Genomic DNA, 17,310 nt, shown 5'->3' with positions numbered 1-17,310 from the left:
ACTAGTAAAGGAAGTGTGTGCGTGCGTGCATAATGACCGGTTATATTTTACTGTTATAAAACTATCGGTTGTTTTGTACGTGCATAAGGTTTGTTATTTTTTGTGATGGCAATTTTAGTTATTATTACCACCTACAAGCAGTGAAATCCACCGATTTTGGTGACAAACCACAGTACACTATAAACACACCAAGGCTGTTTGTGTCATAGTCCTGTTCAATCAACCGTTGTTTATTTTATGGTGTATGACTGCTTGCACTAATTATTGCCTGCGACCTGTACAATACACGACAGTATACTCGGGGAAGATCAAGTATGGGATGCTCGTGTTTCCGCAAAAAGTTTCCCACCGATAGTAATTTTTCACAATTATGGGCTCAAGCTTCTCATTAACCAATCAAATTGTTCCAATTCTGTTTTATACCACCTCTCCCCAGGTCTTGCTCCCTCTACTATTTCATACCTCCAGGTAGCATGTATTTTTCCAGCAACACTTTCATTGTGAAACTCTCAAGATCCAAGTTTATTTCTCACCTCCACTACTCCGTTCCTCTTTTCCCCTGCTTGTGGAACTTTCTTTCTCAGTCCGTTCAATCCCACTCCCCTCTCCAGGCCCTCAAGTTGGTGGTCCACCACCACCGGAAATCATTCTCCATTCTTACCCATGATCTTTTCTACCCCCATGAATCCTCCCGCCCTCTCCCCATATATTTGACGGTTGCTGTTTCCTTCGCTCTTCTCTCTCCTCCTCCTGTTAGTTTATTCTCTTGTATCGACATGTTGTCTCCACTGCCCCATGATCCGTGTCTTACCTTCTGCCCTCTGTCACCTCACAATTCTATGAGCTTATATTTTGTATCCAAAAAAAAAAAAACTACTAAAATTCAGTAAATGCATAGACAGACAAACATGGAGAGATAGACACATCAATTGATAATTAGATAGATGGTGAAAAACGAATCATGCAATTGCAAGCCAATGGCATTGCCTGGGATTTTCTACAATACAATATTAAAAGAACTTCTGTCGAGTGGGCATTCTTCATGAAGCAAAACAAGTTTGCTTCAATTTAAATATCATGAATTAGTAATTAAAAAGTACAATCCAAACAACACTCAAAATTGTCACAATCTCATTCTGATTTCTTTGCACAAAATCTTTATCAAACAACAACATGGTCAACAATGCTTTCAAAAGGATAAGAACAAAAACACCCAATCCGACAGCAAGCATGCATTGGAAAAAAACGAGGACGGCTGCACATCCATCTTAAAAGGTGTGAATGATGATGTGCTTTCAAGGGGGGTATGTTCTCATCATTCATCATCAAAACAAAACATCTGGAGACGTCTCGAAATTCCCTATTCATTGCAAGAGATTCAGATCAAAGTTACAAATCGAGAGATTTACAAATCATAAAACTGTAGATCCCTTTGGGTTGTGCTGGGCTCAATCTTCATGGCTCTCGTCTCATCATCTTTTTCTAGACATTGTGCAGACGCCTCATGCTGGACTCATCAGATTGTAGGTCATGCTGTTGAAAATACAACAGAAACGTAACCAGGGATTAAAAACACTTCCAATTAAATTGCACAACGTTATGATTTTTAATTTGGATGCGTTCCATTTATCAGGGGTCGCCACAGCGGATAACAAGTCATCAGTTTATATTTCAGTGGAGCATTCAGTGCCAACAATAATTTTCTTAATAAAAAAAATATTTTCTGAAAATAAGTTTTCTTGAAACAAGAAATTAATGAGAAAATGCTTCCAGCCACAAAAAAGTTTTCTGATGAGGAAGATTATTACACAAGAAAAAAAAAAAACATTTTAAGAAAAACGTAAAAACATCGAAGTCTATACACCAGGAACGATGTGCATGAATTCAATGGTTGTGTCATCCTCCTTGGCGTGTGCTCACCGTCCGCTCTCGCCTCTCCAAAAACAAAGCACCTCGTGCCTCCTCTCTGATCACGGATCTCCACAAAATGCACAAGCCTACTGAGTCCGATGCCTCTCAAAATGTGCCAGCGTTCCTCTTTAATCATGGCTCTCCAAAAATGCGCAAGCCAACCTTGAACTCCACTCTCCTCTGTCATATTTTTGCAGAGCCGGGCGTCGGCTGCGAGCATGACCACGAGGTGGAGCAGTAGGGTCGACTCTACCGAACACCCGGAATCTAGATCGTACCGTTTGGAAAACTCCAAGGATACGGGTCCCTTCCAGGAACGTGAATCGTCAATTCCACCATGTGGGACAGGGTTATTTGCCCAACTTCAAAATACCTAGAGACCCATGTGGTGAGCTACCGAGTATTCACACTCTTGACGGGACTCGAACGGGATGAGTCGTTTCCATGCTCGGCCCGTGCGTAACCCGAGCGGGTGGTTACCGAGGTCCCGGCGGTCCAAATGCACACTTTTCCGCTTCCCCAAATTTCCCAACATGCACCGTGTTAAACCAATGAGGAAGACACCAAAACGAGCTGATACATTTAACACATGGATATATATTTACAATAGGTGGGGATGGAACACATAAGAGCAGAGCAGAGTTGTTGTTCGTCTTTCGGCTGCTCCCGTTAGGGGTCGCCACAGCGGATCATCCGTTATGATCCGCATACTGATTTGGAATAGGTTTTACACCTGATGCCCTTCCTGATGCAACCCGGTCGCCTCTTACGACAAAGGGATAAGGATTGGGTTTCGCCATGATTCTGGGCTGCCCTACACCCTCTCATAGCACGGCCCAGCGCAGAGCTCCCGTTCTCAAGCGATCCTCCAAACCAAGCCTCCGAGTAGCTGGATTACAGGCACACGCCACTACGCCGGTATTATGTATGTATATTTATATATATATATATATATATATATATATATATATATATATATATATATATATATATATATATATATATATATATATATATATATATATATACACACATATATATAATAAGAAGTTGACACCAGTGACATATATGAAATAACTTTTTTAATGCGAAATATTTATATAATCCTCAAGTTTCAATAAATGTAACAAATGTTCAATATGACCTCCCCTCTGTTCAATACATTTTCTGGTTTCACATTTTCGTTCCATACAACTCTGAACAGGTTACGTATCACTTTCTGAAGGGTGTCTTGTGTAACTCCCGAGATAATGGGAATAACTACATCATTCATACATCAATTGTCATTGGTTTCAACTGAAACACTCTCCCTTTGACTTGTCCCCGTGAAAAAATATTCCTGCACTGACAAGTCAGGAGATCTGTAGGGCCGTGGGAATTTGGTTCTGTGACTGATAAGGCAATTCGGAAATTTTTCCTCCACCAGGTGAGCCATTCATGAGAGGTGTGGAATGTAGCTCCCTGTTGTTGAATCCACAGAGGAATTTAGTGAGGACTCATCTGGAATATTGTGTCCAGTTTTGATCGCTCCATCTGAGCAAGCCTGCAGCTGCCATCGAGAGGGTTCAGCAGAGGGCTCATAGATCGATTCTGGGACTAGCTACACTAAGGTATGAGGGACGGCTGAAGGAGACTCCACTTTATAAAGGAGGTGATTAAAATGGGATCAGACAGAAATGTTCAATGTAATGAAGGATATAGACAAACCAAAAGCAGAAGAGTTTTGCAGCAGAATCGACAGTGACAGGACAAGGGACAATATCCTGATTGTAAAGAAGAGAGATACGACAGTAATAAGGCAGAGGTCTTTCAGTCAGAGTATTTACCTCTGCCACTGAAGGTGGGCAGAGGTTATGTTTTCACCCCTGTCTGTTTGTCTGTGAACAGGATATCTCAAATGGTTGTGGACAGATTCAGACAAAATTTTGGTGGACAGGTTAGGTATATGACAAGGGCAAAATGACAAAATTTTGTTGAAGTTTAAGTTCGGAATCCAACATTTTTTAACGTGATTCTTCACCATTGATTGACAGGGCTAAAACGACATGCAGCACAATATCTAAAAAACGTCATGGACGGATTTGTACGAAACTTGGTGGACAGGTTGGGTGTGTGATAAGGACAAATTGATTCGAGATTTTGGTGAAGATCCCAATCCGGATCTGGATAGTAGAACTTTTTAATTTTGTAAGTGATTCTTCACCGTTGAGAAATTTGGGCCAAAAACGACATTGTTGTGGATCTGGAGTTTGAGTTTCACCACACCCAGTCGTGAGGACGGAAGGCACACATTTCTTTGAGTTCTGGCAGGTTCTTAAGCTGAGCAGAGCTGCGAGTATGCACTGGCTAATCAAGAGAAAATCACGTGGGACAGAACTTCCCAGCTAGCACTACGGGCAGACACTGCTGGACCAAAAAGGAAAATATGCTACGCGCTGGGAACATTTATAACAAAAGTAGGTTTATTTCAACAAGTGAAGCAAGTGAAATGCAAACATTTGCAAAGAAACAAGACAGTGCAGAATTCACCCCGTTATTGAGAACTTCTACAACCTTAACTTACACTACACAAAACAGGTGCCATCAGAAACATACCCTGAGGAAAGTTAGAAAGCAAAGATAGATGAGGAAAGATGAGGTGATGCGACCTCATTTGTACCTGGCATGGTCAACAAGACCCACGCTTCCCATTTGCTTCGGAGCGGGAGGAGGGGAGGAAAATTGAGGATGTCTAATGGTGTGTGTTCGAAGGTGTATGAGGGGTGCGATGAGGTGCAGGAGGAATGTGGGTGAGGTGCAGAGAAGAAAATGGAAAAAGGTGCATGTCTGTGGGATCGCTCTGAAAAGAGCGGTTGTTCAGGACTTGCCCTCACCAATTGCTCTTTTGAGTCCACAGCAGACGAGACGGAAAACAAGAGACAGAACGTGTGAGAAGATAGTCCAAATGAGGTGTGAGAAAGTCTGTGCATGTAAAGGTGCTTTGGCTTGCCACTCATGAATGTGCTCGTCGCATGAATCGCTTGCCCACCCAGCGCTCCAATCCACCAGCTCCGCTCCACAAGCTTCATCCGCCTGTTCAGCTCCGCCTTCTGTCCAGCACAGCCGACCAAGCAAAAAGCATTGTTTCTCTTCCCTCCCCCTTGCAGGGTGTTTTATAGTTGTTTAGCGAGGGAGAAGCCTAAAGGCGAATCAGGATAGATGGTAGGGGTTTCCGAGCACCTCCATTGGTGCATGGGTGCTTCCCCAAGTGTTTGCCACACCCATACGAGGACTTGGCACTGGAAATGGTCTTATTTGCTTTGCGCCTCACCATGCAACTCATCTCCGATATTAACATGGGGTGGTGGCGCTCTCCAACCACGAGCATGTGCTGGACACCAAAAGCAGACCAAAATTGAGCAGAGCGCAATGGCTATCCATACGATGTTGAACTGATTTTAGCGCACATTTGCGCTTCAAGCTACATGCCAGAATGTTCCAAACATAAGCATCCGCAGTGGTATGTGGTGCCCATTGTTCCCCACCACCTCCAAAGGGCAGTGGTGGGCATCTGTGATGATGACTGTGGTTGTGGCATTCGTAGCGGTAAGTTATGGAGTGGTGGTTGATGTGCGATAGCGGTGAGTTACGGTGAGGTGGTTGAGGCATCGTAGCGGTTGTAGCAGTTAATGGCAAAGGTAAGCGAGTTTCGATTGATGTCGGGATTTTTTTTAATGAAGGCGTTGTAGTGGTTGTATATATTGTTGCGAATTCGCGCCCGCCGGCATGCGAGCGGCCACGTAACTCGAATCGCGGCACGTCACCCACCGGACGGACAATTCAGTCGTGACCCTCTCGGACCAACGCCGGGAACTAGTCACGGGTGGGCCTTTCAGCCTCACCACGATCGTGCCAATCGGCCCCCCGCGTGGGATAGGGTTGTTCGCCAAATTCAACCTACCTAGGTACCCACACGGAGGGTAGACCGGGCGATCGCACCTCGCCGCAGGTCGACTTCGGACACGGGCCACTTAAGCGACCCGTTCCGTACTATCGGGATAACCGAGTGGTGTTATCGTCAACCTCGACGGTTCCGATTAATTATCGGGTGTATTTAGCCCACTACCAACCCTTTATGTGAAGTAAGATGGAGATTCAATTAAAGAAAAGACGAAGTGAAACGGGAAAAACAGTTCAACATAAGGCACATTTATTCAGCCGCACACAGAAAGCACACATATACAATTACAACAATTATGCACCAAAAGCAATTGCAACAAAAGAAACACAACAATGCAGAGATACGACCGACTACGCGAGCACACGGCAACACTTACACAGTTTTACTTTACAGACGGCGCCGACAACACATATACTCAAAAGCAAAAGAAAAGGGCCACCCTCAACGACAAGGGGGCAGACGTGGTCTGTGGGCGCGAGACCGGGCGGAGCCTACCCGTCTTGTGATGAGCCGCAAATGTGGCGGCGGTGCCCCGACTCCGCGCTCCTCCGCGGGTTTCGTTGGCACTGCTTGGAATGGGGTGGGAACAGGGCCCCCTTTCCGCACTATCTCAGCGCGGGGGGGAAAAAGGGGGGAATTGTTGATGCTCTGGGGAAAGAGGATAGCTGGCTTGCTTGGGTCCCGCGAGGAGCGACTCCACTGCGACCTTGACCGCGTTCCCGGCTTCCCCTCTCTGCAGCTCCCCGACAGACCCCGAACCCCGACAGACTCCGACTCTCCTCCAGACCCGTCTTGACTGCTGCTGCCACACTCCGCCGCCGCCACACCTCTCCAACTCGCCCGAGCCCAAAGCTGACTGAATTCGCCCCGCGCTCGGCGCTTTATAGTACGGCAGGAGAACCCATATGCAAATTTCCGGATCAGGATGAGCTCGGGGGCGTAGCCACGCTCGCCCATTGGACGGAGGAAAAGTGGGCGTGAACCTCCCCTGATCCTCGAATTTGCATATATCGATTCTACTCCGACGCGCCTGGAGGTGGGGCCAAATCGCCCCACGCTTGCTGATAGGACGGAACAGAAGTGGGCGTGTATCATTCCTGATCCGACTTTTCCTCGGAAAGGCTGCTTTTTGCACCCGCGGCTCAGCGCGCGTCCCGCACGAGGCCAGGACAGCCTGACGCTCGGCGTTCATAAGTGGTGCGGGAATGGCCGCAGAAGGAGAAGAGGTGAAGGTGGTGGAGGGTTTATTGTGGTGGTTTATGGCCATGGCGACGCTTGGAATGGTGGAGATGCGATGTTTGCGAGAGCGAGTTGTGACGGTAAAGGTCGTGGCTGTTGGCGTTGTTGTTGTTGTGAAGCGGCGTTGCGGTTGGTGGTTGTTGTGTGATGGCGGTTGAGACGTGGTTGGTTCAAAATAAGGATAGAACAGAAAAACGGCTGTCTTAAAGGGTCGCAGCCCGAATGAATCACAAATATTCCCTCTAAACAACGGGTTTGGGGCTAACTACACATGTACTTACAGAGATATCTCACCTACAGGACCTGAATGGTGGTTTGCGAATTTCCTCAACCACAACAATATATTGTAGCGTTGTGGTCCGAGTCTGGAGAAGGTCTGAGGTGAGTATCTGTTTGATAATGGCACGAATTTTGAATGGGAAATGGTGTGCATATGCAAATAAGCTGCCTGTTGCTCTGATCTGCATGCTTGCATGAAGAAAAGGGAAGGGTTTGTGTGTGAAGTACAATAAATAATATAAAGAATGGGAATAAAGACCTGCCTAAAAGCCCTCGCAATGCATTTTGCCCGATAAACCCAGTTGACATAAGGGAAGGGCTACACAAAACGTAAACTGTTCAGCTTGACAGAGGTATGCACTCTACCGAGCGCCATTCTCCTAGAAACTGCATGGAATGATCTCCCAAGAAAGAAAGTCAGCTGAAAGAGTCGATGGTTTTACATTGGAATTAGGTACAGTAGGTATCTGGAAGCATTGGAGATAATAGAGGAGGACATGGATATTGGCAGGAATGTTCGGCAGTTTGTGTGTGGATGGATGATTGTATCTGGTGTTGGTGTAACGTGGGCACGATGGGCCAAATGACCTCCTCCTGCAACAAAGTTCCTTGCACATCTTCGTATATCCTTCCACCGGAACAATTTCTACTGTTTCGCTATTTACGTCTACAAAAGATAGGGACCGTAGATTTGTGACAAACTCGATCCACACCAGACGGTGATTTTTGGAGGATGGTATTTTGGAGGAACATAAAGAAGTGGTGCTTCTTTATGTTCTTTTTGCATTTCCAATTCCCCGAATCTCCAATTCTGTTTATTCATCATCCCATTTTAATGTAAAAGCAGTCATCAGAGAAAATTATCTCAACAATACAAAGGTCTTCATTTTCCAGTGCTTCAGAAAGGCAGTTACAACATCCATACCATCTTCTGTAATAATTTTCATCAAGTGCCTGGAAAAGCTGATTTTGTAACGTCAAAGCCCAATGTCTCCCTCCAGTATTCATCGCACTAATGTGTGACTGATTCCTATTTCAGCTGAGAGTAGTCTTGTTGATTTGTGTGAATTTCTCTCCATGCGTTGCCGTACAGCTTCACCGTCTCTGGGACACGAACATGAACACGGTCATGAACAACCCTTATTCGCATTCTTTAATGATCCAATATCTTTCATCTTTCACACTTACACCTTTATTGTTTTGTAAGTAGGTACATCAGATGCTGGGAATATTCTCTGAAATTCTCTCTGCGCCCTCTTCACTGGCTTTGTTTCATTATACGTGTCATAGATAAAGATCCGCTGCAAGATGTATCACTTTTGCCGCATGTCCCATTATTTTTTTTAATACAGTCCCTGTTTTGAAGAAAACTCTGTGCAAGCTAAGGAAATTTCAAATTCATTCACAACTGTATTACTCAGAAAATCTTGTCATGATCAAATGTTCCACCCCGTATACGCACATCCTTCGGTGATTGTAGTCCAGCAAATTTGAGTGCCATCACAGCTATTGCTGCATGAATTTTAATCAGCAAGCAAACACCAAGCCGGTATCAACACAAACATCCAAAGAGTTTTAATAAAGGAAATCTTGTAAAAAGTATGCAAATCAGCACTACGACCTGATCATGCCATCGTGTAATGAGCAAACCACACTGAAGCGCTACCTCTGCCCGTTGAAAACTTTCTGCAGCGTCAAAGGTGAGGCGTTTAATGGCCCAATGTCATGTCAGTGCCAAAGCTTTTATGAAGCAATTACTTGCCTGCCAAACACCATGATGAAAATTTACAGTCGCATTATATTCCATTGGGAACTAGAACGTTACTCAGTGCAGCGCATACCTCCGCGAGGCTGAACAGTTTATGTTTTGTATCTCACTGATCGGCTGGATCTGGATCTGAATCTTAAGCAAAATCGAATCAACTTGTTATTCTCACCTTCTCAACTCATCCACCAACTTTTGTAATCACTCGTCCACAACTTTTTGAGATATCATGCGATACAGTTTATTATTTTTGCTGCATCTCTCAAAGGCGAAGAATCATTTAAAAATTCACGTATCCAGATCCAGATTCGGATCTTCATCAAAAATCGAATACATTCTTACTTATCACACACCCTGTCCACCAAATTTTGGCCGAATCCGTCCACAACTTCTTAAGATATCGTGCTATATATCATATTTGGCCCTAATCTCTCAATGGTGAAGAATCACTGAAAAAATTTCTAGTATCCAGATCCAGATCTTCACCAAAATCGAATTAATTCGTCATTATAACACAGCCAACCTGTCCACCAAATTCCGTCTATATCCGTCCGCAACATTCTGAGATATCCTGCTCACAGACAAACGGACGGTGGTGAAAACATAACCTCCATCCACCTTCGGTGGCAGAGGTAATCAAACAGCAACTACAAAGCTCAGAGGTGAGTGTACTCCTACTGATTTGACCAGCAAGTTTACCGGTGACCAGCAAGCAAGCATGGGAACACCCAGACAAGTCGTGAACATTCCCACGGCTCACAACCAATCCTGGATATGTCACCACTGTGCCATAAGGTGCGGAAATGTCTACAGAGGTCATGGAAATCGAACACACACCAGTGAGAGCAATGGAACGAGGCTTCACCCACACCACGAGCGAGCTGGCTTGCTTACAGCACAATTACATGGAGTATCTCTTGAATATCTGCAATCGTTTGTAGCGCACAACTACTAACAATGCCACTTCTGCACTCATTACTCCAAGAAACACTGACGTTAATCAGGTTAATCAGTTTTAAAGACTGAAGCTTAAAATGCTGGCTTGCACAAATTGGGTTGTTGTTTTTGTCAATTCAAAACAAACATCTTTATCCACCGAGTTGTGCTGATGTCATGGTGGAATTGCCAAAAAAATATCAGCCTGACAACGACTTGAGAAACAGCCCATTAAAAATAATGCTCAAATGCAAACGTCAAAGTGACATTGTTTTTGTGCTTCACATGCCATCATGCAGCTACTTCATGTGTGGAGGAATTTATATCAGGTCATTTTGGGCCTGTGACAACCAATCATCTTCTTTAACGTCCGCAGTTATTCCCACATTATTGTGGGGTTGGCAGGGGGAAGCTTTGCCCAAGTCTTTCACGCACCGGCTGGCCAGGTGTGATGCTCGACTAAGGTTCGGACAGGAATTTGTAATTAGTTCAGGGTGAAAACGATAGCTCGGCTACTCTTCGCGAAAGACACCGTGGGATCTTTAACGTCCACCAGCTCATGCCGGCAGATGCAACGCCCGTTCAGCATCCATCAAAGGGACGGCACATACATTTATGAATCAACCTACCTGTGAAACACCGGGATGACAGTTTATAGCTGGGTCGAGATCAAAACCCAGGTTAGACAGCTTCGAAGTGAGTGTGTGTGTGTGTGTGTGTGTGTGTGTGTGTGTGTGTGTGTGTGTGTGTGTGTGTGTGTGTGTGTGTGTGTGTGTGTGCCAGCTTTGCCCACCAGAAGATGACGGCAGTGAAAGCGTGGGCTGCAGCTCACTAATCAATTGATGTGTTTGCGAAAGTTGAGTGGGATACGCTGCAGCTCACCTGTACAAGTAGTAGAAGAAGGACAGGAGGTAAAATCCCAACTTGCACCAGCCCTCTTTACGGCAATAGGCCAACACTTGCGTGCTCAGTACCTCTGCTGGGTCATAGTGGCCTGGAGTAGAGACCGCTGGTCCTCTTAGGTATCTTTGAACAGAAGCAAAAATTTGCAGCATGATGGAAACTTTACCACTGAAAATCATCACCTTTCTATTACGATTCCATCACAAATACAGTGTTTCGGGATGTATAAATTTTTCAACCATTAACATTATTTTGAGGATGCCTCCAGCCCGTGTCCTTCTATGTGGGACCATGTTTTATTATTTTCACTGGAGAAGCGATGTGCCTGCATTCAAACGAAAATGAACAGGAGCACACACGATCGCTGTTATTTGTGTTACTCTCACAAACATTGTGTTTTTTGACTTTTTACTTCAAGAAGAGCAGAATGACAAATGATGAAGGAGTGTTCTGTTTTGAACCAATTTCCGGTATGATTTGCAATTTAATTAATTTTTAATAAAACTTTCAATATGGCGGTGAAACATTTCAAGGTGCATACACAATACCTGTGCACAAGATGCCGATTCATTTTGAAAAGTTGAACCACAAAGTTCAAGCGAATCTTTTGGGAGGGTAGGGGGGGCAGAGACGAGAAGGGGGCAATCGTATTTTGTAGTTTGCTTTTGTTTGTCTGTATAGTTGTGAAAAGTTTGGTAAACAAAATTCAGTTCACGAGGGGGTTCCAAAAAGTTTTCCATTACAGCATGCATCCGAAACTAAATCATATTTTTTTTAAAAAACCTGCACCGAGTCATTTGGCCACAACCGCACAAGTTTGCACGACCTCCGGCTTCATCTTTAATTTGCCCATCAAACCATATTTGCACAAATTATTGAGTGTGCAAACATAACGAACTTGGTAATTTTATGACGGCAAAATATTTTCAGCTTCATTTCAGACAAAGTTATTCAAACCAACACATCGACCTTTGCTTCGCACATTATTATGGATATTAGAATCACACGGGCGTGTAGAATCCAAGAAATGCTTGATCTGTGAAAACTAATTCGGGTTCATGGCAAGGCAAGAATAACTAAACACGAGTGAATATTTGGCTTCCATATATGATATTTTACACCGTGACATATTTCAAGGTCATTAAATAATCCATAACAAGAAATTTATACAATGGACAACTGAAAGTTCAGGCTGCAGCAAAGTCAACAAATGAGCTATATGGTAGCTGGATACGATTCCAACGAAAATATAAATTGAAATATAACGACGAGCCGCCTAATTCCATAAGCAAAAGGATGAGAATTTGTTTCCTTCTCCGCAACCTTAAGGCCCTGTCACACCTTGACGTTTTAGCCAACGTATGCCGATTTTTGAATTTTTTTTCTAAAACGCTGGCACACATTGAATACGTTATGGGTAAGTTTTGATAACATTGAGAGCACGCTGGCATACGTCATAGTACGTTGCCATACGTCGTTGTACGTTGGCTTTAAACGTTGTACTTTTCGGTTGTCCTCAAATTTTTTCATGCTTGAAATTTCACGACGTATGCCGGCGTATGACTCACACGTTCCGCTACGCTGGCCACAAGTTGTAGGCACGGTCTGCGATCGTTGACAGACGTCAATACATGCTACTTGTAAGTTAATCATAAGTTGAGACACGCCGAGGTAATGTTTAGCGTACCCGAAACTTATTTCTAACCTATGATTAACCTGTTGTTGGCACGTTACGCGATCGTTGCCACACGTCGACAGACGTTACTTTTAAGTTACTCATAGGCTGAAAGACGTCGGTATAATGGATCATCCTTGCATCAGCGTCCACGGCCACGGCCAGGACACTTATTTGCAGCATTCTTCAAACTTTTCTTCGGCATGACGAGGATGTTCACACTTCGATGTCTAGCTTGGCTATGATTCCAATTGTCCATCGGCAGCGTCTATTTAAAATAGTCGAGTTTGAGCGTTTTAACACGTTCAGAAGAAACGCTTCAAATTTCCAAACCCCAGCGTCAAAAAAAACAAAGGCGAGTGACAGCAATTTAAATCGTTCATTGTAAACAATGAAAATAGCTGAGTGGTACCGTTTAAAAGTCGTTGAGTGTAAAAAAAATCCAATTGTTGAGCGCAAGCATCTACTTTCAATAGTGGAGATGCAACCATTTAAATCGTTGAGTGGCAGCCGATGAACCTACCCGTGGACACGCAGACGCAAGGACGATCCATCATAACCCACACCCTCCCCCTCACACTCACCTACTACTGCCAACATGAACAAACTACTACTAATACTAATACTAATACTAATACTGATACTGATACTGATACTGTTACTGCTGACATGGACATCGACTCAAAAAGGAACTCGAAAACACTGTTGGGTTCCCCTTTTATGAACACCATTTTTATATACCAATTCCCAAAACCGCTGGGAACACGTCTTTATATGGCAGTTGTAAGCTAGAAACACGTTAATTTATTTTTTTGTCGACCGGAAGACGTCATTGGAATACGTCTACATACGTCGATGTGTGTTGGGACTACGTAAAGAATTGGTTCAAAGCACGTCAAACATAAGTTAGAAATAAGTTTCGCGTGAAAAAGACATTACCGCGACGTGTTTCGACTTATGAGTAGCTTATAAGTAGCGTTTGTGGACGTGTGTAAGCGTCCACATATCGTGTGTAAAACTTATCCCCATCGCATGCGGAACATGTGTTATACGCCGAGTACGTCGTAAAATTTTTAACATGTTCAAAATTTCTTGACGTACTCTACTTACTACGACTTATGATAGCGTATTTAGCGTTCTACTCGCGCATACCAAACTTACCCATACCGTATTCGACGTGCCCCCAACGTTTTAGACACACTTTTTGTTACGTTGGCATACGCTGGCAAGATCGCCAAGGTGTGACCGCGATTTTGACCCTTCCATTTCTACGGCAGTTATGATTTGAATCGTTGTGCATCAGCCTTTTAATAGGCTACGTCACGACATCGTCGGCGATGCGTGCAACGCGCTATGCCTAAGTTAGACTATTGTTGGGCATCGGTTGTGTAGGCCGACAACAGGTTCAGCATTCGTTGGTATAAGTTATCTATAACACAACGAAACGTTCTGTGTAGTTACCAATGCGTTATACATAAGACCAAGTCGCTATGAATACGTCCGAATCTTTAAAAAAAAACATCAAAAGTTCAACGTAAGCCAGCGTTTTACATACATTTTAACACGTTGCCATCGCTGGCTAAAACGTCAAGGTGTGACCGGGCCTTTATCCACACATTACAAACATCACATATCGATGTGATGGCCTCCTTCAGTCTAGTGTTACCAGCAGGGAATGTTTATCACAAAGCATGTTCAAAACAGAGGGCACCACCAACTAGTATAGATACCCAGCAGGCAAGGTTCAGGTCCTGCTGAGTAGTTATACTTAAGGCCCAGTCACACCTTGAAGTTTTAGCCAGCTTATGCCGATTTTTGGAAAATTTGTCTAAACTGCTGGTACACGTCGAATACGTTATGGGTAAGTTTTGATAACATTGAGAGCATGCTGAAAAACACTGCCATACGTCGTTGTACGCTGGCTTTAAACGTTGTACTTTTCGGTTGTCCTCAAATTTTCCATGCTTGAAATTTTAAGACTTATGCCAGCGTATGACTCACATGTTCCGCATAACGCTGGCCATAAGTTGTAGGCACGTCATGCGATCGTTGACACACGTCGACACACGTTACTCATAAGTCGAAACACATCGAGGTAATGTTTAGCGTACCCGAAACCTATTTCAAACCTATGAGTTACGTGTTGTACTCACGTTACGCGATCGGTGACACACATCGACACACGTTACTTGTAAGGTACTCATAAGTCGAAACACATCAAGGTAATGGTTAGCGTCAGTGTTCCAGACTCCCTGGTTTTTTTTTAGGTTTTTTTTTCTTCCTTCCTTCGGTATGATGGTGATTTTGACACTTCGATTTCTGGTGCGGTGATAATATAATATAATTAATAGGCTGCCGCTCAACGATTTAAATCATAACCGCACTGTACACTGAACACCGTCATACCGAAGAAAAAAAAACCGGGAGTCTGGATCACTGACGCCAACCATTACCTTGATGTGTTTCGACTTATGAGTACCTTACAAGTAATGTGTGTCGATGTGTGTCACCGATCGCGTAACGTGAGTACAACTTATTCCCATCACATGTGGAGCGTGTGTCATACAGCAAGTACTTCGTAAAATTTTCAACATGTTTAAAATTACAAGACGTACTCCACTTAATACGATGTATGATAGCGTACTTTAGCGTTCTATTCACGCATACCAAACTTACCCATACCGTATTCGACGTGCGCCAGCGTTTTAGACGCATTTTTCAGAGGTCGGCATACGCTGGCAAGATCGCCAAGGTGTGACTGCGATGTTGACACTTCCATTTCTGCGGTGGTTATGCTTTGAATTGTTGTGCGGCAGCCTTTTCATAACCTACGCCACGTCCTCGTCGGCGATGCATGCAACGCGCTATGCCTAAGTTAGACTATCGTTGGGCATAGGTTGTGAAGGCCGACAACAGGTTCAGCATTCGTTGGTATAAGTTATCGATAACACAACGAAACGTTCTGTGTCCGTTACTAATACGTTATGCATAAGACCAAGTCGTTATGAATATGTCCGAATCTTTAAAAAAAACATCAAAAGTTCAACGTAAGCCAGCGTTTTACATACATTTTAATACGTTGCCATTGCTGGCTAAAACGTCAAGGTGTGACCGGGCCTTTAGTTGTTGATGCCTTCAGTTTTGAATTGGAGTCTTCCCAACCACGTGCTTTTTGTGACTTGAACTCAGGTGAACCAGGGAGTGTTTTCTTTCAAAAGAATGAAACATAGGAGTTAAAATCACAAAGTATTTTTCAGAGTACCATACACCTTTAGGCCAACACCCTTTCAAAATATTTAGTTCCCTGTCAGATACCTTGGCCGTTGAGAGTTTGTCTAAGTCTGTATGCACTTCTATGGGCCCACAACTCAACAGTCTGAGATGGAGCCAGGCAAATATATATATATATATATATATATATATATATATATATATATATATATATATATATATATATATATATATATATATATATATATATATATATATATATATGATAATTCTGTCCATCTGTCTCACCCTGAAAAACGGAAATGCTCCTCGGAGAGAAAAAATAATATTAAGAAAAAACCTATGGGAAAATTGCATTTTTTTTCAATCAGACAAAAAAATTGTACCGAGGCAGCATATAGGCAACAGACCACTGCCTCTACTCGATCACCCCCTTCCAAAAAAAATTATTTGTTTTTAAGAAATATATAGCCTTCCATTTTTGAGCTCTTTCAACTCGGGCAAGAATAAAAGGCTTCCTTGTTTTCTCATTTTTATATTGTAGTATTTTTATCATGGGTTTCTGCTATTATTTAATTAATAAACAACTGCATTCCACTGAACAACATGCTGCATATGTGTATGTGTGTTTTGTGAACACAATGTACCTCCAGACATGGTAGCAGAGCAGGGGAACGTTCACTCCCACGGCCAGCCATTCCAACGCACATAGGAACATAACGCAGAAGAGGCTGTGGATAAAGTACTCTGGCAGGACAAGCTGCATGAGAACCAAGACATGCCATTAATGTTTGTCAGTGTAGTCTACTCATACAGCCTCACTTTTGTTGATGTGGTCTACTCATTTTCACAGCCTCTTATAATGCAAACCAAACCTCTATTGCTTTCTGATGTTATAAAGTATCAAACATTGAGCGCCATTTGTGGCTGTCAGAATTATCTGATATGACTATACATGTCACTGATAGTGTTGTCCAACTCCTATTGTCCAATTACATTGTCTAATTTCATAATTTGTTAATTTTATTACTTCTTTCCACTGGTGATTCTACTTCCAGTCTCATACATCTTTTAACAACTCGTCTTTATGGCAAACTATTAAAAAAACACCTTTTCCAGGCATTTCCATGCCAGGGCAATTCTCTTGGGCTCAAAGCCCAGCCTTTAGAATCCACGAGCCATCAACCCAGCAATCAAAGTTTATGAATACGTTATTAAACGTGCTAGACCACGGCTAGCAGGGAATGACTATGCATACGATTCCTTCTCCTTCAACAATGGTGTCATTTCTCCACTGGAGGGTAATCAATCTGTCAAATTAACAAAATGTTCAGTGGGTGTATTCACATAAACAAAAGCACGTAATATAGTGTATTAGATTGACCCAATTACTGACTCACCTCCCTCTAACCCTTCAGACTGACCCGATTA

General features: G+C 43.3%; 1 protein-coding gene across 3 annotated transcripts in view; it reads right to left on the bottom strand.

The window, feature by feature from the left end:
• Positions 1-1,034: 1,034 nt before the first annotated feature.
• LOC147020002 (protein cornichon homolog 1-like) overlaps positions 1,035-17,310 on the bottom strand; it is a 95,813-nt gene continuing 79,537 nt past the window's right edge. For all 3 annotated transcript variants that reach the window (XM_085894912.1, XM_085894913.1, XM_085894911.1), the window contains 3 exons: positions 16,527-16,639; positions 10,953-11,096; positions 1,035-1,533 (listed from right to left, as the gene is read on the bottom strand). In XM_085894912.1, the coding sequence (XP_085751038.1) occupies positions 1,503-1,533; positions 10,953-11,096; positions 16,527-16,639 (288 nt within the window). In that variant the 3' untranslated portion in view covers positions 1,035-1,502. The remainder of the gene's footprint in view (positions 1,534-10,952; positions 11,097-16,526; positions 16,640-17,310) is intronic.

Source organism: Eptatretus burgeri, chromosome 9, assembly GCF_056783735.1.
Source record: "Eptatretus burgeri isolate ZD-2024b chromosome 9, Ebu_testis_v1, whole genome shotgun sequence".
NCBI classification, from domain to species: Eukaryota; Metazoa; Chordata; class Myxini; order Myxiniformes; family Myxinidae; genus Eptatretus; species Eptatretus burgeri.
This window is presented reverse-complemented; position numbering and strand designations above follow the sequence as displayed.